This window comes from Chionomys nivalis, chromosome 8, assembly GCF_950005125.1.
Source record: "Chionomys nivalis chromosome 8, mChiNiv1.1, whole genome shotgun sequence".
NCBI lineage: Eukaryota > Metazoa > Chordata > Mammalia > Rodentia > Cricetidae > Chionomys > Chionomys nivalis.
Genome location: NC_080093.1, coordinates 95591161 through 95613146, shown reverse-complemented (window position 1 = coordinate 95613146; position 21986 = coordinate 95591161). Strand labels below are relative to the sequence as shown.

General features: G+C 45.2%; 1 protein-coding gene across 1 annotated transcript in view; it reads left to right on the top strand.

The window, feature by feature from the left end:
- Clpb (ClpB family mitochondrial disaggregase) overlaps positions 1-21986 on the top strand; it is a 131105-nt gene that overhangs the window by 21461 nt on the left and 87658 nt on the right. Inside the window, exon 3 of the mRNA XM_057778193.1 lies at positions 5142-5228. Within this exon, the coding sequence (XP_057634176.1) occupies positions 5142-5228 (87 nt within the window). The remainder of the gene's footprint in view (positions 1-5141; positions 5229-21986) is intronic.

Genomic DNA, 21986 nt, shown 5'->3' with positions numbered 1-21986 from the left:
GTGGGGGGAGCAGGAGCACAGTATTCAGAAACCATGGGTATATGGGGGGCTTGTTTACTTGTTCCCACGTTGGCAAAAAAATGTTAGGCGTCAAGGACATATGGTGTTAGATAGTCCCAATTTAAAAAAGTTTTATAAAAGGGTGTTTGGGGATCAGGACTCAAATTGTAGGTCCCCTTTTTGCAAGTCTATGCGGGGACCCATAGCCTGATGCAATGGATAGACCCTAAGTCTTTGGGTCAGAAAAACAGAGGGGTATGAAAAATTCTCTCAAACAGGACATCTCCTGAAAAAGGAATATTTTAGAATTTCCCACGGGACAAGGCAGGTCCTTCTCCTGGTAAGGTCGGGAGCTTGGCATGGCGTCTTTCACAGGACAGCCTGAAAATTGAATGAGGCCCTGGGCCTCTAAAGGCAATGACTTAGATGAAGCCAATCTTAGGTATTTTCCCTACACGTGGCCCCGGGCCAGTGGGAAAAGCAGCCATCTCAGTGGGACCTCCAGATGAAAAGTTTCTGCACCCCAGTACACTTCTCCCAAACACTCTGCAAGAACAGCATGTGCCCGTAAAGTTGATCCGTCTCTGCTGCCCCAGATGCTATCCATAGCAGTGACTGGGACTTTAGAGAGTTCATTCAATTCTGTTTTCCTGTAGAGAAAATTAAGGCTCACAAGGGTAGACGAATCCTGAACAACATATCAAGTACCTGACAGAGCCATGACTAGAACCCATCAGCCCTCCGGGCCTTGTCCCCAAATGTCCCCATCCACTCCTGAATCTGAGATGCCCTCATGTATTTATACGCACGAGCTTAAGTACTTTGAAAAAGACTGTTAGGCCACATGTCTTCCACCACATGTTCTAGGGGAAAGTGAAAGCTGACCGCTCCTCTCCTGCGCCCGGCAGAAGTGGCCATGTCACCTCCTGGTCTTTGGCCTGCTGGCCTCTCCCACATTCTTGGTTGCTAGAGGAGACTGTGTTTTTCTTCTTGACTCTTAGGCTCTGCTATTGACTGCCTTTACCTGGGAATTTTAGACTGTTTGTCTGTTTCGAGACAGGATTTCTCTGTGTAACCCTGCTGTCCTGGAACTCACCCTGTAGATCAGGCTGGCCTTGAACTCAGAGACTGGCCTACCTCTGCCTCCCAAATGCTGGGATTAAAGGCGTGTGCTACCACTGCTCTGTGGCAGTTTATTTTCTGTCCACCAATACTTGCTATATTTTCCTATGACATCTTAATTTACTTAGGACATCAGGTGTGGTAGCAGGGACCCTTGTCCATCACTAATGTAAACTGGGCAATGATGCTAATAATATAAGCAAGTTGTATGCCAAGTGCTTTAGCCATCATGACTCATCATCTCTTGATGACACCCTGTGTGTGACATGCAGGAAAGCTGGTGGAAGACTTTTTCTTGAGAGGTCTTGTTATAGCCCTGACTACCTTGAGATCATGGTGCTCCTGCCCCAGCTTTCTAATTACAGGCCCAGGTTCAGTTCATTCTCCCACAGATAAAGACGGAGAGCAGGAACTGCTTTGGGAGGAACAGAGAGGTCAAGTCTCATATTTATCCTGTAGTGGCAGTGGCTGTATCTGAACTGAGATCTTTTCTACTTTGTATGCCCTGGGAGCTGTGCAAGAGCAGGGATCCACTCCGACTGCTGCTGTGGTTTCCTGTCCGCTACCTGGAGCCGTTCCCACCACTGCCCTGCCAAGCAGGAGAGTTAGTTCATTAGGTAGGGCTGGCCATAAGTCTAGAGTGAGCCCAGGAAAGCCTGCCGTGCCCACTCCCTCCCCAGCATGACTATGTGGGCTGCTCTGCCCTGACTGGCAGCCTGCATTAAGCATTCTGCTCATCATCTCAGGGATGATGGAATTCTAACCTTTACAGAGACACCGTGCTCTGTCACAAGCATTGCTCTTTTTAAAAGAGATTAATTCACTTGCCGCATTTTGTCCATTGGTGAAAATCACAGGGGAGAGCAAGGGTGGCTTTCTCTGATCTCAGAGGCCCCTTTAGCCACTCTCAGCAGGCAGTCATTGCCCCCCCCCACCCCCAGCTGGCTCAGGACTTTGAAATGAGTGCCTGCTGGGCATTCACTTGTGAACCACAAAATGAAATAGGGAGATCTGGTTAGTGAGGTCCTAACTTTGGGGACTGCTCTGGGGGTGGGGGCGCTGGGGAGACTCGGTGCCCTCCCCACCCCTGCTTCAGTGCTGCAAGAGAAAAAGTCTGCGGTTAGGTTTGTTGTGGTGCTAGTGAGGTAAGCTGTCTCAGTTTACCGGGTACATCACTCTTTACAGAGACCCACAGTATAGTATATCTCTCAATCGTGACAGTCACCTTGCATGAGGGGTTAGCATTGTCTCCTTCACAGCAGGTGAATGCAGAGCCTGAATCTAGAGCCAGGACCCTTGCTCTCTCCCATCACACCCTGGCCCCAAGAGTGCAAAGACTGATGCTCAGTCAAGAGCTGGGCTCACTAAGAACACCACGGGTCACTCTCATGGGACTGAGGGGGTTTGCAAAGCCCTGCTCTGCTATACGTCCTCATCATCCTCACTGAAGCTCAGTGAGAGGCTGTGACTGCTTAGGGTGTTAAGATAGTAGGTAACAGAGCTTAGAGCTAGACTAGATGAAGGGCTTCTGACAGCACTGTATTGCTGTGTTATTGTTGAGACAAAGTATATCTCAGGCTGGTCTTGAACTTGCAGCAATTCTACTGCTTTGGTCTCCCAATGAGAGGTATGTACTACCATGCTGGACTGGCCTTATATTGTTTCACTAAAATGATAGCAAGTCAAAAGGACACCCCCTCTTAGAAAGAAGAAACTTTAGAGTTTCTTCTAAAAACTAACCAAAACCTTCACAGAAAAGACAGTCCCATATTTATAAGTATTTTAAAATTGTTCATCATCTCAAGTTAAAAGCAGCAATATATTCTTTGCACCCCTTAGACCTATAATCCCAGCATGCAGGAAACAGAGATAGGAGGTTCATGAATCAAGGCCAGCCTGGGCTGCTTAGCAAGTTCAAGGCTGGCATAAGCAGCACAGTAAACCTTGTTTCCAAAAGAACAAACAAAAACAAAGACGCCTTATCGTGATATTTCATTTGTATTTTAATAAATAAAGCTTGCCTGAAGTTCAGAGAGTAAAACAGCTACACTGATCAGCCTTAGAGACCAGGCAGTGGTGAGTGACACACACCTTTAATCCCAGTAGCCACACTAGTTTGCCATAGAAACCAAGCGGTAGTGGTGCATGCCTTTAATCCCAGCACTAGAGAAGAATCTAAGATGGGACAAGACAGTTCTCACACACAGTCTCATTCTGAAATTCTGGAGGCAGGATCATCATCTTGAACTGAGGTAGAGGTAAGAGCCAGTGGCTGGCTCTTTTGCTATTCTGATCTTCAGATTGACCCCAGTATGTTGTTTCTGGGTTATTAATCATGCTACAAAGCCTAGCATTGCCAAGTGTTGCAAGAAGAGGCGTGCACAGAGCACCCCGTCCTGCTGGTATGAAGGTCTGTAGAGCAGTCGTTATCCTGGAGGATGCTGGCAATTTATTCACATCACACACATGCATGCCTCATGACCCAGAGGTCCTATTCCCAAGGCAATGGTCACATAGGTTCCAGGAAACATGGGAGAGGATGTTCTTTGAGCATTGTTTTTGGTGGCTACCTGAGTGTGGGTATCCCTGGGAGAGGTTAGAGAAGAATGTGATGAATTATTCTGGTCCCCTGTTCCTTTCATGGCCATGGATGTTAAAGAACCTAAGAACCCTAGGTATACATTATTTGTGTGGGGGAAAAATCTTGTTTTGCACAAACCATGTGGTGTCATTGAAACATTCAGCTCTGAAGCTTAAAGTGTAGATGAAGTTCTCGTCCTCACTGTGATTGTGAAGGAAGCTTCAGTCCAGATAGGATGGAAGATCGGGAAAGGATGGAGAAAATTTTGTGCCCTTTGCTTATGGACATCTGCCTAGTGGATGGACCATGGGTGGGTGGGGGGCTTGAACTCGTGGAGAACCTCCTGCCTAGGCCTGAGGATTACCACCTGCCTGGCTGAATTGAGTTCTTGATTTTATCTTCCTTTAGTGGCACCGTGGTCTTTGATTTCCTGAGTTGTCCTAGAGCAGACCCCACATCTTCTTACCCACATCTAGAGTCTACTGTAGGACCGTGCCATTGGTTGGCTGAAATAGTTTATCTTTGCCTTTTGTGTTCTGTGTGGAGGTGGGCCGATGAGACGAGATGAGGAGAGAACATCTATGGGTAATACCAGCCTTTCACAAGTCATTTTCCCTCCTGTTTCCTCCTCCATTACAAGAGTTTCTCTCTGCTCCTTCAGCTTGTGAAGAGTAAATAAACTCGGGAATAAGAAGTTCCAAGAGGACAGGCTAAGTAAGGCATGGTTTTGTTCATTTGTCTCTGCCTCTGTTATAGGGAACAGGACCCAGAGCTCAGATTTACAATGATGTACTTTAGAACTTGGATTTGTTGGTTTACTTGGCAATCAAGGGACTCCTATATGCTAAGCATCTGGCTTGTAGATCCTAATAGGTCTGCATGGGCTATAATAGGAACTTAGCATTTCTGAAATTCTTTCCATCTTTCTTTGGGTTGAAGGATTTGTATTTTCCAAATAGCCATGATAAAATTAATAGAGTTGAGGAATGTTAGGTCTTCAGTGCTAAACACTGGGAACTTAAGGGAGAGGGTGTGGGCACCAGGTTTATATCACCTGACCTAGAGGCAAGATTTCAACGTAGCAAAGGGGCTGAGAGGCTCTTAGGCCAAGGAAGTAGGGGTGTCATAGTATCACTATTAAGATAGAGAAGGCAGAATCTTTTTCAGAAGGCTTGGGAGAATGACAGTATGGAACTGGGCAAGGGATGACTCTGGTGAGAGGAGTGATCTGAGCTGGAATTGGGGTTAGAACTCAAAGGACTTGTGTCCGGATCCATGCTCCTGCATATTCGTGTTTGTTATCTGCTCTCTTGAGTTAGTGTTCTCACTGTGTTGTCCAGGCTGCTTTGCACTAACTGTATGTCCTAAGTTTTTCTGCCTGTTTCCACTCTGTCCATGATAAGCCATGCACTGAAAATATTCTTTTGTGTTTTTTCAGGCTATTGTCAGAAGGTGCAGATGTCAACACAAGGCACAAACTTGGCTGGACAGCACTGATGGTGGCAGCCATCAGCCGAAATGACGGGTAAGAATCTCCTTCCATCCAGGGCCGCCTCCCTGGCTACTCGGCCACCCTTGCTGCCCCTGCCGTCTTCTGCAGTCCCAGGTGCTGCATGGTGGATATGGAGAACCACATGTGGTTTCAGATCACAGCAGTACCAGTCATTGACTTTGTGACCTTAGGCCAGTCACTGATGTTGTCATAGCAGCCACGTTTTTAAGAGCAGATTTTAAATGGTTCCACACGTGTGAGTTTTCACTATATTGAGAAGCTGTCCGTTACTGCCCTTGTTGAGGGCTCTCCTAGTGAATTTTTCTTTGGAGGGTCTGGAAACTTCCATCCGTTCCTTCTGTTGGTGGCTATGATGTTTTCCTACCTACTTTCCCCTTCATCAAGGTTATAGCCATCATGTAAAAAAAAAAAAGTAAGGACTGGAGAGCTAGCTCGGTCACTGAAATGCGTGAGGACCATGTGTGAGCCAAGTGCACCAGTGGCTGAGCACTAGGGAGACTGCAAGTGCAGACAAGTGGACCTCAGGGACTCTTGGCCGGCCACTCTGAGTCAGAGTTCCAGGTCTGACGAGATGAGAACCCTGCCTCAGAAAGTCAAGTGGATAGGCTAGGCTAGGCATGGTGGCACGCCACTCAGGAGGCAGTAACTGGTGGATCTCTGAATCTGAGGCTAGCCTGATCTACATAACTCGTTCCAGGCCAGCCAGGGCTGCATGAGACCCTGTCTCAGAACTTGAATAAACAAGTAAATGAGTGAACCTGACGTCTGCCTCTATTCTACACATGCATGGACATGTGCACAGGCACATGCGCATGCACACGCAAGACACAGCAGACGTGGCATAGGCAACCACTTGTAGCTTCTTTTTTGTTTGCTTGTTTGATTTTTTGTTTGCTTGTTTGCTTTTCAAGACAGGATTTCTCTGTATAGCCCTGACTGTTGTGTAACTCACTCTGTAGATCTCAAACTCAGAAAGATCTGCCTGCCTCTGCCTCCCAAGTGCTGGAATTAAAGGCGTGCTCTACCATGCCTGGCCTTATTTGTATTTTTCATGGCCACTGCACAAAATATATATTGTTATATTCATTTTGCAGTTGAGAAAACTGAAGCCCAGAGAGGAAAGGTGTTTTCTCTAAAGTCATGTAGACAGGCTAACCTAGCACGTACAGTGTGCATCTTATTCCGTGTCAGTCCTCCAGCTCCAGCTTTCTGGTTTCTGCCCCTGGGTCTCCAGAAGTCTAGTGGGATGAGGTGTACACTTATCTAGCTCTCATTGTATGAAAGAAATTGTGTAACAAAAACAACAGCATGGGGCTGGAGAGATGGCTCAGCGGTTAAGAGCACTGCCTGCTCTTCCAAAGGTTCTGAGTTCAATTCCCGGCAACCATATGGTGGCTCAAAACCATCTGTAATGAGGTCTGGTGCCCTCTTCTGGCCTGCAGCCATACAGGCAGACAGAACACTGTATACATAATGAGTAAATAAATAAATATTTTTTAAAAAAAAAAAACAACAGCATGTTTTTAGATTTTTTTCACCCAGTGCTGGGGATTGAACCTAGGGTGGCAGGCATGTGCGGCAGGCGCCTTTGTAACATGGGGGACCAGGCCTGCTTGTTGGGGTTTCTGTCCTGCCCGGTACCCCACAACTGTTTAGCCCCAAAGAAAATCTCCCATAGGTCTCTATAAATTATAAGCTGATTGGTCCATTAGTTCTAGCCTCTCACTGGCTAACTCTCACATCTTGATTAACCCATTTTTCTGATCTATGTTAGCCATGTGGCTCAGTACCTTTTTCAGTGAGGCAGATCACATCTTACTGCTTTGGTGATCTGGGCAGGAGTGGGAGGAATCAACTTCCTCCTTCCCAGAATTCTTCTGTTCTCATTGTATCATTTTTATTCCCTGTTTGGTTTTCCCGCCTATATTTCCTGCCTGGCCAATCAGCATTTATTTAAAACATGATTGACAGAATACAGACAATTCTCCCGCACCACGCCTTCCCATTGAGACATGCCAGCTTTTGAAGGGACGCTTTCAGAGAACAGCTACTAAATTAATTGTTGGAGGCACCACTTTTAATTCTCCTGTCAAGCAGGTCTTTAAGGCTATTATTGCTAGTTCTGACCACTTTGGAAGAATCTGAAACATGGAGAAAAACCACAAAACTGGGATTTTCGAATTGTAGGCATTGATCTGCTTCAGATCACCTGGAGATCTTTCTTTAAAGACGTGGACATGTGCTGGTGGTGTGGCTCAGTGATAGAGTGCCTGCCTGGTCCTGGATTCCATTTCTAGCATCACAGAACAAAACTAAAAAGAAACTATATAGACTTTGTTTTTGAGAGAATCCAGTTGTGATTCTGTGTTTCTTAAGTGTTTCTCCCCATGATAAGTTATTTATACAAACATTCAGTAAATATGTGCCAGTCTTTGAATTACCGAACCGTGGGGAGTGGGACTGGAGAGATAGCTGAGCGGCTAAGAGAATTGGCTGTTCTGCCAGAGGACCCAGCTTCAGTTCCCAGCAGCCACACAGCAGCTCACAACTGTCAGTAACTCCAGTTCCAGGGTATTTGGCACCCTCATAGAAATATGTAGACAAAATACCAGTGTACATAAAATAAAAATAATCTTTTAAAAAAGTGGGGAGCTTGTAATTTAATGTAGAGGAGTACAAGTAAAGAAAATAGAAGGACAGCTGGGGATTGGGGTGCAGGGTCTGCAGGGTGTGAGGTGAATGGGTGGAGGGATCTGCCTGGAAGCAGAGTCCATGACTCACTGTTTCTTTGTTTTGTTTTGTTTTGTTTTAATTTAAATTTTTTTATATTTATTGAACTCTACATTTTTCTCTGCTCCCCTCCCTGCCTCTCCCCTCCCCACTTCAACCCTCCCCCAAGGTCTCCATGCTCCCAATTTACTCAGGAGATCTTGTCTTTTTCTACTTTCTACTTCCCATGTAGATTAGATCTATGTAAGTCTCTCTTAGTGTCCTCATTGTTGTCTAAGTTCTCTGGGATTGTGGTTTATAGGCTGGCTTTCTTTGCTTTATGTTTAAAAACCACCTATGAGTGAGTACATGTGATAATTGTCTTTCTGTGTCTGGGTTACCTCACTCAAAATAATGTTTTCTAGCTCCATCCATTTTCCTGCAAAATTCAAGATGTCATTTTTTTCTGCTGTGTAAATTTTTTTCTCCATTATATAAATGTACCACATTTTTCTTATCCATGCTTTGGTCGAGGGGCATTTAGGTTGTTTCTAGGTTCTGGCTATGACAGACAAAGCTGCTATGAACATGGTTGAGCACATGTCCTTGTGGTACAATTGAGCATCGTTTGGCTATATACCCAAAAGTGGTATTACTGGGTCTTAAGATAGGTTGTTTCCTAATTTTCTGAGAAATCACCACACTGACATCCAAAGGGGTTGTACCAGCTTGCATTCCCACTAGCAATGCAGGAGTGTTCCCTTTTCCCCATAACCTCTCCAGCATAAGTTGTCATCAGTGTTTTTGATCTCAGCCATTCTTACAGGTGTAAGATGGAATCTCAGAGTTGTTTTGGTTTGTATTTCTCTGATGACTAAGGATGATGAACATTTCCTTAAGTGTCTTTCAGCCATTTTAGATTCCTCTGTTGAGAGTTCTCTGTTTAGGTCTGTACTCCATTTTTTTTTTTTTTTTTGAATATGTGATCTTTTGGTGTCCAATTTCTTGAGTTCTTTGTATGTTTTGGAGATCAGACCTCTGTCTGATGTGGGGTTAGTGAAGATCTTTTCCCATTCTGTTGGCTGTCGTTTTGTCTTGTTGACTGTGTCCTTTGCTTTACAGAAGCTTTTCAGTTTCAGGAGATCCCATTTATCTCTCAGTGTCTGTGCTGCTGGGATTCTATTTAGGAAGTGGTTCCCTGTGCCAATGCATTCAAATGTATTTCCCACTTTCTCTTCTATAAGCTTCAGTGTGGCTAGCTTTATTTTGAGGTCTTTGATCCATTTGGACTTGAGTTTTGTGCATGGTGATAGATATGGGTCTATTTTTATTCTTTATGTGTTGCTATCCAGTTATGCCAGCGCCACTTGTTAAAATATGCTTCCTTTTTTCCATTTGATATTTTTTGCTTCTTTGTCAAAAATCAGGTGTTGGAAGATGTGTGGATTGATATCCGGGTCTTCTTTTCGGTTCCATTGGTCCTCCTGTCTGTTCTTATGCCACTGTTTCTTATAAGTAAAAAAAAAAATGTGTCTGCCTCAGGTCATGAATGGGGAGTTGTTACTCTGTGGTGACCAAGGACACATGTCATCTCTGTATGCACAAGCACACATTATCACACGCATTACTTTCCACCACTGATTCTACCTATACCCACCTACCCATTGTCTTGCCGAGTTTGCAGGTTTTTCCATATGTGGGGAAGACCCAGTGGTGGGAAAGCAGACGGTGTTTCTTCTGTGTGTGGCATTTTCAGAGTTGAGCACTCTTCTTAAGAACACTCTTAATTAGTGACCAGATTGCTGGAGAATGTGCTTTTGGGGACACTGCTCTCTGAGTTTAATGGGTTTAACTGATGACTCTATCCTTCTCCAGGGCTGAGCTGCTTGGCTTCTAAGATTATTACTAGTTGGCTTGGGTCTTTTGTTTGTTTGTTTTATCCTTGTAAGGTGTGTGTGTGTGTGTGTGTGTGTGTGTGTGTGTGTGTTCTACATTGGGCTTAGCCCTGACCTATCCCTTTCTGTTTTGCTTTTTTTAACTAATGCTTGAAATTGAACCTATAGTCTTCTTTTGGGATGGAGGTATGGGTTGAGATACGGTCTCGTGTAGCCCAGACTGACTGAACTCCTGATCCTCCTACCTCAACCTTCTGAGTGTTGGGATTTAGTCATGTGCCACTTTGTTTTTTAAATATGGGTGGGTGAGACAGTTCTATACAAGCATGTGCATATGCGTGCAGGTGCACTTGTTAATATATACACTTGCAGATACTAGAAGTCAGTGTTGAGCCGGGCGGTGATGACACATGCTTTTAATCCCAGCACTTGGGAGGCAGAAGACAGGTGGATTTCTGAGTTTGAGGCCAGCCTGGTCTACATAGTGGGTTCCAGGACAGCCAGGGCTTCACAGAGAAACCGTGTCTCAGAAAACAAAAAACAAAAAAGTTGGTGTTGGGTATCTTTCTAAATCACTTTCCATTGCATTTTTTGAGATGCAGCCTCTCACTAATACCCTCTTGAGAAAGAGACCTGGTCAGTCGTCCTCATCAATTTAGACCACGAAACCCAATATGGACAAGTTCAACAGAACCGCCAGGAACGGGCTGTCCATGCGTGCTTCAGCATTGCCAGGGCATAAACTTCATTCAGTCTCTTATTGAACTTGCTGATTTGACTACCTGACTGGCTAACAAGCCCATAGACTCACCTGCCTCAGCTTCCTCCAGCACTGGAGTTATAGACATGGTCCCATACCCAGCTTTTACAGGGGTACCCAGATCCCCACTCTGGCCTCATGCCCGCACAGGAAGCTCTGTTTACCCCCTGAGCCATTCAGGACGATCACTGGGTTCTTAAACCTCCATTCCGTGCCCTTCTCTTCCTTCCATTATCCAAATGGGACAACTTTTTATTGAAAATAGCATTGGTCTGGTTAGGTTATTTATTAATATTACAAAAGTTTGGGGTCCCTACTTTTGCTAGGTACTTGAAATAAGATCAGTGATAAACAGATCTCTGTCATATACAATTCTTCTTACGGAAATATGAAGGGAAAGCAGAGAGGCACCGCCCCTTCATTCAAGGCTGACAGCAGAGGACTTTTGCTTCCTTTAGATGTCTGCAGCCTGTGGACCCAAAGAGAGCCAGTTCACCCTCAGGCATCAGCTTAACATGTTAAGTCCATAGGGATCTAGAATATAATCTCCTGAAATCTTTAAGGCGCTTAACTGCTCACCAGTTGGGATTTCTGAATGCATTTATTTTATTTAGTCTTGAATAGTAAATGCAATGTCATCACTGTAAATTTTATAAGTATGCACAGAAGCTTAATTTAAGATTTACTCCTTTATTTATAAAAAGGTTTTGAAGTGACTTAATTAAATACAAATATATATCAAAGACTTAAAAACTGGATCAAGATCAAAATAATATTTTTAGAAGGAAAGATAATTGTATCAGGATATTGAACCAGAGGTTTTCTTTTCTAAAAGTAGGTTGTTTGTGTAAAAATAATATTGAGGAAAATGTGGCATCTCTTGAACTCCTTCTATCTATAGATTAGTTCTTGAGTCATACTTAATGTCAGTGGGAGTTTGCTGTGTGACTGTAAATTGGGTAACCAATGAAGCCAGATAGCGATCCCAAGTTTTGGTTCTGGAGAGAGACACTTTGGAGTTTAAAGAACTTTGAACTTTTTTCCTATCATTTCATCCATCTGGCCAGCTTCAAACCATCATGTGTCAGGTGCTGCTGTGCTGAGCTACATGAAGGTACAGAGCATAAGCAATCACAAACTGTCCTACAAAACATGACTTGAGAGTGGGAAAATGGTCTGGTCAGTAAAGTCTGGCTGCATAAGTAAGAAGACCTACATGAAAAGCTGGGCAGGACAGTGTACCCAGCTGCCTGGAATCTCAGCCTTGGTAAGGTAAACTGGGCAGGTCCCTGGGGCTTGCTGGCCTACCCTAGCATTGAAGAAGACATTCAGCATCAGCCTGTAGCTTCCACACACATTGCCCATGTATACGTAGCACGTACATGCATGCACACAGTTTGACTGCTGATGACCAAGGACTTGAGTAACATAATGGCCATGGTCCTCAATGACCAAAGACTTCCTGACATTCTCCTAGGACCATCCCATGGTCAGCAGAGTGTTAACAGTCCAGTCACCGGTTTCTGAGCCCTTGATGAGCCTCCTGCCACAAGACACTTGTTTAGCTGAGTCCGGGGGCCCCATTCTGTATTACCCTCTGACCCAGCAAAACTAAAGGCCAAGCCACACGGTCCTGGGCTGATCACTTCGACTTAGAATAGCCTCCACCAGCTAGTGCAAATATATGGAGCTTTCAGTGAAATTCAATTAGTCTTTCTTTAAGAAGGAAAAGAAATCCAATTTTACCAAACACAGACAGACGGTGGACAGCACTTTGATGTTACAACCTCTCAGTGATGCTTTACTTAGTCACAAGTTCATAAGCAAGAAGGCTTAATTACTTGGGAAAACACAGGATTAAAGCTAGGCACAATGTCCGAGTATCCACTGTTGAGCAACTTGATTTGAACCTGTGCACCCAGTTCGTGTGTGGTGGGAACTTTGATGTGTGGGATGACAAGCTGAGAGTCATGACCTGCGTGGAGAAGCTCCTTCAGATGGCAGTTGCAGGCTGTGTAGGCGGGGAAGCAGGGTCTGCCAGGCCGGTTTGCTCAACTTTGATGTCCAAGCAGGCACAGGCTCCACTATTTGCTCTTTCACTGGAGAATGGATCGGGAGCCTCCCACCTTTCCCAGTGGACAATGGCCACTGATGGAGTGTGACGACTGTTGACCATTCCAGAAGCCTGGCGAACCAGAACAGGGCTTTGGAAAGTACGGAGCCAGGAGAGGGGAGCCGGGGTGGAGGGGCTCTTTTTAAGACAGTCGTTTCTCCAGATGTAGCTTTCCTTAAAGGTCTAGGGTGGTTGGGAGCATTCAGTGGAGATAAAAATAGTCTTCTATTGCAGACACCAAGTGCAGCTTGGTCTTAAGATCCAACAGGCCAATAATATTTGCAAATTGAAAGTTTAAGTCCTTTTTGTTCCCTTCATCAGAGTACATGCGCAGAGAGAAGCAGTATGTTTTAAAAAAATGGCATGGATTAGATCATTTTACTTTCTTATTCTCAAAAAACAAGCAAGCTGTGAAAGCATCAGATGATAGGAGCAGTATTAGAATATATAAAGAACTTCTACAGGTCAGTTAAGACAAGCAACTAAATTTTTTAAAAGTGGACAAAAGACTTGAGATGTTGTACTTAAATAAGGGATAGATGGAAAATGTGCACATGAAAAGACACAGCGCTGGTCATTAGGGAAATGGAAATTAAAATTATAATGATATGCTAACAGTCCTAAGTCCTGACAGGGGTGCAGAAAGAATTACCATGCATTGCTTCTAGGACATAAATTGATACAACCACGTCAGAAAACACTGAGCAGCTTTCTTATCAAAGGAAAGCAAACGTGCCACGTAGCACAGAAATAACAGCTCCTAGAGAAATAAGGTATTTGTTCTGGAGAAATATGATTCGGATGCAGATATCTGTAGCTGCTTAATTTGTAAAACAACCAAAGACTGGAAGTGTCTATCAAGTAGCAAATCGACAAACTGCGGTACGTTCATTTAATCGGATAATACTCCATAGTTTAGGTGCCGGGTCAGGAAAGCTGGAGAGATGGTTTAGTGTTTGAGAACTCATCTTGCTCGTACAGAGGACCTGGGTTCATTCAGTCCCCATCATCCCCATCAGGCAGCTCACAGATACTGTAACACCAGCTCCAACCCTCTTCTGGACTCCACATGCAACTGCACGTACCCACCTCTCACATCACATAACTCAAAATAAATCTGTTTGTTTGTTTGTTTGTTTGTTTGTTTAGGGTCTCATTATATAGCCCCAGTTGGCTTCAAACAAGATGTTTTTCCTACTTCATTTAAAGGTGTGCACCACCATGCTCCTGGCAATAAACCTAAGTCCTTTTTTATTTTTGAAAACAACATGGTAGTTAGGGAGACAGTTCTGTCAGTAAGAGCCTTTGCTTATGCAAATGAGCTCTGTAGACCAGACTGGTCTCTAACTCAGAGATCCACCTGCCTCTACTTCCTGAGTGCTGGGATTAAAGGCGTGTGCCACCAATGCCCAGCTAAAGAACTTTTAGGATGGTAGAAATATTCAATATTGCTATATCTTTTTGTTGGTTGGTTGGTTGGTTGGTTGGTTGGTTGGTTGGTTGGTTGGTTGGTTTTTCGAGACAAGGTTTCTGTGTGTACCCCTTTGCTGTCCTGGAATTTACTCTGTAGACCAGACTGGCTTCAAACTCAGAGATTCGCCTGCCTCTGCCTCTGTTTCCCAAATGCTGAGATTAAAAGCAAGCACCACCACCACCAGGTTTATATTCTGTATCTTAATGATTGTGGTGATTATATGTGGTTACCTACATCATTATTAAAATGCATTAAATCATACATTTTGAATAGTTGTCCTAGGCTACAAAGTGAGATTAAGACCAATCTGATTATATCTATGTTGGCCCTGTCTCAAAAAAAAAAAATATATATATATATGTATATATGTATATATAATATATATCTATATATAATCTTTTAAAAGGTATATTTAGGATGATACTTCAAAAGCATAAAATAAATGATATTTGACTTAGTAAACTTGACTTAGAAAAGCAATTTTAAAAGCTCTCATCCCAGACAGAGCTGGATGTCATGGTTCACATCTGCATTCCCAGCATTTGAAAGGCTAAGGCAGGAGGATTCCCACAAGTTGGAATCCAGTCTGGGCTATATAATGAATGAATTTCAGACCAGCCTGGGCTAAAGTGAAACCCAGCCTTTAAAAAGCAAAATATAGCATAGGCACACCTATAATCCTAGCACTCAGGAGGCAGAGGCAAGATCATGCAGTAAGCGCAAAGCTATCTGGGGCTATATATTGAAGTCCTGTCTCAAAAAAAACAAAACAACTTGTTAAATAGTGAGATAGATAAATAAAAGCTGTCAGCTCTCTCTAATATTCATTATTAGCTGTGACCAGTGGTGTACTGAGAATTCGTGTTGGTGGTATTGTGTTTGGATTCTGTCTGTTGCTGGTGTCCAGCAATAGACTGCTACGTTCTGATGGTTAGTAGAGAGTGGAGATCAGTGACATCGTGAATCATGAGAGTCACCTTTGTCCCAGCATGCATTGGGTTTACATATGCTCACAGGTATATGACTTCATTCCAATGAGGAGAAAGTCTGAACAATGGGGTGGGGGTGTTGCCTTTCCCCCTCCATTCTTGGGCTCCTTACCCCTAGGCTTCATTCAGGCCAGTGAGACCCCTAAATAATGAGGCTGTTACTAGGATTCTGAAGGAGACCTCTGGTGTAAACATCCAGATGTGAGTCTTTTTGGGGCCTGCCTGTGTCTGCAAGCTCCTGCCTCAGAGAAGGTGAGAATCCTAGGGGGAGCGGAGCAAAACTGTTTGAAATTCCGTGTGAGAGTCTCCCTCCTCCTGCTGCCTTTGCCCACCCCCACCCCCAAGTGCACTTCATCAGCATCGGAAGGACTGGTTCCCGGCACTGCCTGCCCTGCTTGGCTGGCGTCCCTGAGGAACTGAGCTAATGAGTAGATAACACGCATTTGCCAAGGCCTTTCCTGGATGTGGTACCTGGGCTTTGTTAATTTTCAGATGCTGCCATCCTTGGCTGGCGACCATTTAATTCTCTTTCAGAGCAGTCATTTATTTTTAGCATTTGCTTATTTTTCCTCCGCCTCACTCAGGGAAGGGGACCATTAAGTCCTGCCTCTAAGAAACCAGCAGTCCCGCCAGGGTGCTGTTCCATAGGCTAGGCTCTTTAGGCCTCTCCCTTGTGCACTCAGAGGCTCCACAGGTGGTCTTGGTGCCAGCAAGCTGGTGCTGCCCTTGCTGGACTCTGGCAGTCTCCCTGGCAGCCGCCTCTGCTGCTGCTTAGATCCGAGGGCGAGCAGGCAAGGCGTCCCTGCCCCTCTACTTTGGCAGGATCTAGGACCGGAGAGTGCTCAGGGAAGACTGTTAGGTGTCTAGTGCTGAGATGGAGCTCCATGCCTAAAGCAGCTTACACTTTCACATCTTACCCCACTGCAGGAAGTGAGGGCAGGATCTCAAACAGGGCAGGAACCTGAAGGCAGAACTGTTACAGAGGCCGTGGGGGTGCTGCTACTGGCTTGATTACTCTGGCTTGCTCTGCCTGCTTTCTTAGAGAATCCAGGACCATCAGTCCAGGGATGGCACCACCCACAATGTACTGGGCCCATCAATCACTAATTAAGAAAATGCCCTACAACCATATCTTTTGAGTTTTTGTTTGTTTTGGTTTTTCGAGACAAGGTTTCTCTGTGGTTTTAGAGCCTGTCCTGGCACTAGTTCTTGTAGACCAGGCTGGCCTCGAACTCAGAGAGATCCTCCTGCCTCTGCCTCCCGAGTGCTGGGATTAAAGGCGAGCGCCACCACCACCTGTGCCTACAACCATATCTTATAGAGGCATTTTGAGGGTCTCTTCTGTCAGATAAAGTTAGTCAAGTTCACTGAAAACTGTGTGTCAAGTTAACATACATTATTCAGCACAGAGACCTTACTTGGAAGCATTGGCACCTTTGTCTCTGGCTGTGACCTCCTCGGCACAGGTGTATCCAGTCTTCCTCTCAGGATATCTGTGAATGCAGCCCAAGACGTTTGAAGATGACAACGCATATCTCAGTGTCACAGGGTTGGACATCCCTGGCTAGTGTGTAAACAGTTGTGGGCTCTGGAGTCAGGTACCTGGGTTTGAACTCATACTCTGCCTCTTACTCACTAGGTGCTTGGCAAGTTATTTGACTTCTCTGTGATTATTTTCCTGGCTGTAAAATAGAATAATAAGCAGGTCTACCTCAGCCTGTGAGGTTAAATGTAGAAATAGACATAAAGTGTTTAGAACAGTGTCCTGCTGTAAAGTAAACTGTGCTGGGTTTAAGTGCCTCCATTATTATTTCTGACTTCCCCAGAAAGGCCTTCAGGTAAAGCTACCTTAGATGTGGTGGCAATGGTACCTGTCTCGTCTATAACTCTTAGGTGACTAAGAACCAGTAGGGCTCTGGTTTCTCTTTTCAGCCCTTTCCCTCTAAAGCTGGGGATCCAGCTTTATACAGTCCCCTGAGTAAAGTCCTTGAGTAAAGTTCCTTATACGTAGTTGGCTCTCGTCTCAGGTGGCCCTCTGCCCAATTAGGGCAGTGCCCAGTATTTCCCAGCAAGGAAGGGTGGGCAAGGGTACTAGCCAAGTGCCTGGAATGCCAGTGCCATGCCCCCAGAAAAGTATTCAGGGCTTGATTATTCCCCACTACTGCTGCTGTGGCCGATTATCTCTGAGTAACAAAGAATCATTTCTAATCCCATTTGGAGTCGCTGTTCACGATAATCCTGTTTCGTAGTAATGATATTCCGTTGCAGCATACTCCCGTTTCTAGTTTGGCAGATGCATGCCTCGACCTCAGACAACCCAAGGCACTGCTCAATGGAAAACTGTGCCAACTCATTTGCCTAACATGACAGTATCCGCCCCTCCCCACCCCACTTCAATTCTGTATTCTATTCTGGAGTTGTATGTTCAGTGCTCTTTCTTCTGGAGAGTGTCAGTTGGGGCAGGGCGGCTTCCAGTGCCATCTGGTTCAGCTGCTGAGGAAAGGCTGTTCATTTTGGGGACTGTGATATGGTCCAGACCCATTCCTCTTCTTTGAGACATCTTCCAGTGCATCTGTGCCTTAAGCTTCTTATCTGAACGGGACTCATTGGCTGGAGGGTCAGGGTAGAGTCAGATAAGGCAGTGTGTCCGGGTTTCAGCAGTGTGACAGCTACGTGAGTAAAATGTGGTGCAGGAGACAATGTGTTCACTCTAGTGCAGGAGACAATGTGTTCACTCTAGTGCAGGAGACAATGTGTTCACTCTAGTGCAGGAGACAATGTGTTCACTCTAGTGCAGGAGACAATGTGTTCACTCTAGTGCAGGAGACAATGTGTTCACTCTAGTGCAGGAGACAATGTGTTCACTCTAGTGCAGGAGACAATGTGTTCACTCTAGTGCAGGAGACAATGTGTTCACTCTAGTGCAGGAGACAATATGTTCACTCTAGTGCAGGAGACAATATGTTCACTCTAGTGGATGGTGACGTAAGACTGTAGAGCCAGAGTCACGTGATGAGCCATGGGGCTGTGTTCTGTTCATCACTACATCACTGATTTCATTGAGGCCAATCAAACAGGCAGATTAAATGATATACAAAGGTGTATTGATAGGCTAGATGAAAGAACATTATCTCAATGGCTTGTAGCAATGATTAAATTCGTACTGGTAAAAATTAATGGGGACAAGGGTATAGGTCAGGGTTATAATGTTTGTATGTCATGTATAAAGCCTTGGATTTAGTCCTCAACACTGCAGAAAGAATTTATATAGGTGTGCATGTGTGTGCGTGAACGTGTGTGTGTGTGTGCATGCACGTGTGTGCGTGCGTGCGTGCATGAGTGTGTATTTGGAGACTAGAGGTCAACATTGGGTGTCTTCCTCTGTGATTATAAACCTTGTTGGTTTTTCTTTGTTGGGGAGGTGGGTTCAAGACAGGATTTCTCTGTGTTACATACAGTTCTAGCTGTCCTGTAGACCAGGGTGGCCTCAAAATCACAGAGATACACTGCCTCTGTCTCCTGGGGGCTGGGATTAAAGGTGTGCGCCACTACCACCTAGTAAACCTTGTTTTTTGAGACACAGTCTTTCACTGAACCTGAGCTCACCATGTGGCTGTATGGGCTGGCCAGTAAGCACCAGCGACTGCCTTTTCCTGCCCCTCCTCTAGTGCTAGCAGTCCAGGTGCATGCGCCACACTGGACTGCTTTATGTGAGTGCTAAGGCTTGAACTCGAGCCTTAGGTTTGCACAGCGGTCACTTTGCTGACTGACTGGGCCATCTCCCTAGCCCAAGAACTTTTTTTAAGATTTATTTTTATGTGTGGTATTTTGTCTGCATGTATACCTAGTGCCCACAGAGGCAAGAGGGTGTCAGATCTCCTGGAAATAGAGTTGTTTGAAAGCAAATAACCATCATAAGCTTGTGTTTGAATAGTTGGTTCTCCATTGGTGGAACTATTTGAGAAAAATGAGGAGGTGTGGGCTTGGGAGGAGCATATTCCTGGGGGCAGGCTTTGAGTCCATTGTCCTCCCTGCCCCCTGCAGGGTTGAGCTCAGCTGTTCCTGCTGCCGTGCTCTCAGCTCTCATGAACTCTGGCCCTCTGAAACCACCAGCCCATTAAACACTTTGATAATTTCCCTTGGTCGTGGTGCTTTATCACAGTAATAGAAAAATAGTAAACATGGGGTTGTGAGCCATCATGTGGGTGCTGGGAACTGAACCCTCTGGTAGAGGAGCCAATACTCTTAACCACTGAGTTATCTCCCTGCCCCCTAAGAATTGTTTTTAATTAAAACATTAATAGAGGAACTGGAGAAATGACTTAGGAGTCATTGCCTGCAGCATTGCAGAGGACCTGAGTTTAGCTTCTAGCATCCGTAGCCAACAGTTCACAGCCACCTAATGCTCCAGCTGCAGAGTAGCTGATGGCCTCTCTGGCCTCCAGGGCATCCACACTCATGCTGCACACACAAACACACACAGACACTGGTACACATACAAATAAAATGAGTCTTTAAAAAAAGGGTCGCTGGAGAGGTGGCTGGGGCTGGGAAGATGGCTCAGCAGTTAAGAGCACTGGCTGCTCTTCAAGAGGACCCAGGTTCAATTCCCAGCAGCCACATGGCAGCTCACAACTGTCTGTAACTCCAGTTCCAGGAGATCAGACATCTTCACACCAATGCACATAAAATAAAGTTAAATGAATTTAAAAAGAGAAAAAGAAAGGAAGAAAGAAAGAAAAATAAGAGGGATGAATGTATAGGTCAGTAGTTAAAACCAAAACTGCTGTGAAATCCAAGGTAATACTTAGGTCACTGAAATCTCTGTGTTCCAAGTGACTGTGCACAAGTGTCCAGTGTGAGTCGGGAATGTAGCATTTCTCATTAGTCATTATTTTTACCTAGCCCTGTCATTCTGATGGGTCACTTGCCAAAGAGTCTAATTTAGACCCATACTGCAGTATAAGTCCTGGTCGGGGATTGTCCTAGGAAGGCTATGCTGGGTGATCTTCATTTCTTGGCTCTCACCTTACTATGCCGTGCTGTTTTCGAGCCTCATGTCTAAATGTGTCACCCGTCTTGGACCACCACTGATTTTGACTGTTGTCTATCTGGGGCACATTCTCTTTGTCCCAGCTAGCTGCTGTGACCTGCTTCGCTTTAACTACCATCTGAAAATATCACAGTCCTCAGTTACATAGCGGGTCAGTGACTGAGATAGTACAACAGCTAGGCAGGTGGTGATGGCGCGTACCTTTAATCCCAGCACTGGGAGGCAGAGGCAGGCGGGTCTCTGAATTCAAGGCTGGCCTGGTCTACAGAGTTAGTACAGCAAACTAATGAGCCACTGGGAACGTGCCTGACTTTAGACCCAATCTGACGTGTATTTTTGAAATGTATACATTTGACTCTTGCTGAGCCTCAGTTTACTCTTTTACAAAATAGTATTGTCCTTTGCAAGATGCATAAAGATCCGAACTAGTGATTCTGTAAGGTGCCTAGTACACTGGGTGCTTTCTGGTTTCGTCGTAATCGACAGAAGCTTATTATTGCCCTATGAGAAACTGGAACACATTTTCCACAGGCACCTTACTTGCTACCTTTCTTTAATTCGTTTGTGAAGAAGCTAGCTTTACAAAGAAAACTGTTCTCTCCCTGCCCTTTGCCTTCCCAGTTCATGTGCCGTGCCACAGGGCCCGTAGAGTTAGCACACATCAGTGCCTGTGGTCAGGCTGCCCAGCCTTGTGAAGTCAGTCAGTATGCTACTGAACGGTCCCCACTCTTGCCTTTCCTTCTCATGGAACTGTGGCCTGGGCTGAGAATAGGTTACTTTGTGGGATGGGGAAGGGGAGGAGGATATGGAGTGTCTTGTGAAGCTTGACAGTGTGTGGGAATGACCTGGATCTGGGGTCATTGCCCCTTGCTTCATCAATTCCAGCTGATTAGCAGCCATCTTGCACACACCTGGCCCAGCCCCAGCCCCAGCTTACGCCACAGGCTTCTCTTCTTTCCCCTAAACAATGTAACGACCCCAAACAACTCCAGCCACTGAAACCAGAAAGCAACTCTTAACACTGATCAGCCTGAAAGCAACAGCTCACTGGGGTCAGAATGAGTGACTTCCGACAAGCACTCCCACCTCTAATCTAATCACTGCCAGATCAACAAATTAATTAGCTGTGGCTCCAAAGGGAATCCTGGGTCCCAGGAACTGCCACTTGGGGACCACTCTCCCGGGCATGTCCTCAGTTTTGTTTAGGAATTGTCTGCAAACTGGGAAGGGCCGGGTGCCTAAGAAAGTGAGGTGCAGGTTTGCACAGCTAACCGCCTGCAGCCCATGCAGCCCATGAAGCCTTCAGACCTACAGGTTGGGCAGAACAGAGCCCTTCCGAGTTTCTCTTCCATTCCCATCAAATAAGATTGTATCCCTTCTCATTCATGTATTTGTGCACTCATTCAGAAAACAATCTGAAGTACCTAGTACACTGGTTAGTGCGACACATGGTTACATATTCCAAAGTAAAGATACATAAGATCTAAGTGCCTGCAGTAAGTACAGGGCTGAGAAATAAGTTTTGAGACATGGCTCTTGTTCTGTACTCTGGTAGGAAAGCACATAAAAGTCAGACAACTGTGAACCATGAAGGCCACCTGGGTGCTGTGCAAAGAGGAAGAATGAAACTCCAGGATGGGGCTCAGAAGGCATCACTGAGTTCATAATGGTGCTAGTTAGTACCCCAAAGGTGAAAGATCATAGTCAGTTGAAGCAAGAAACAGTAAAGTGGTATCTTTGACCTTTGATACAGTTCAGTGAGTCTGCTGACTATCTT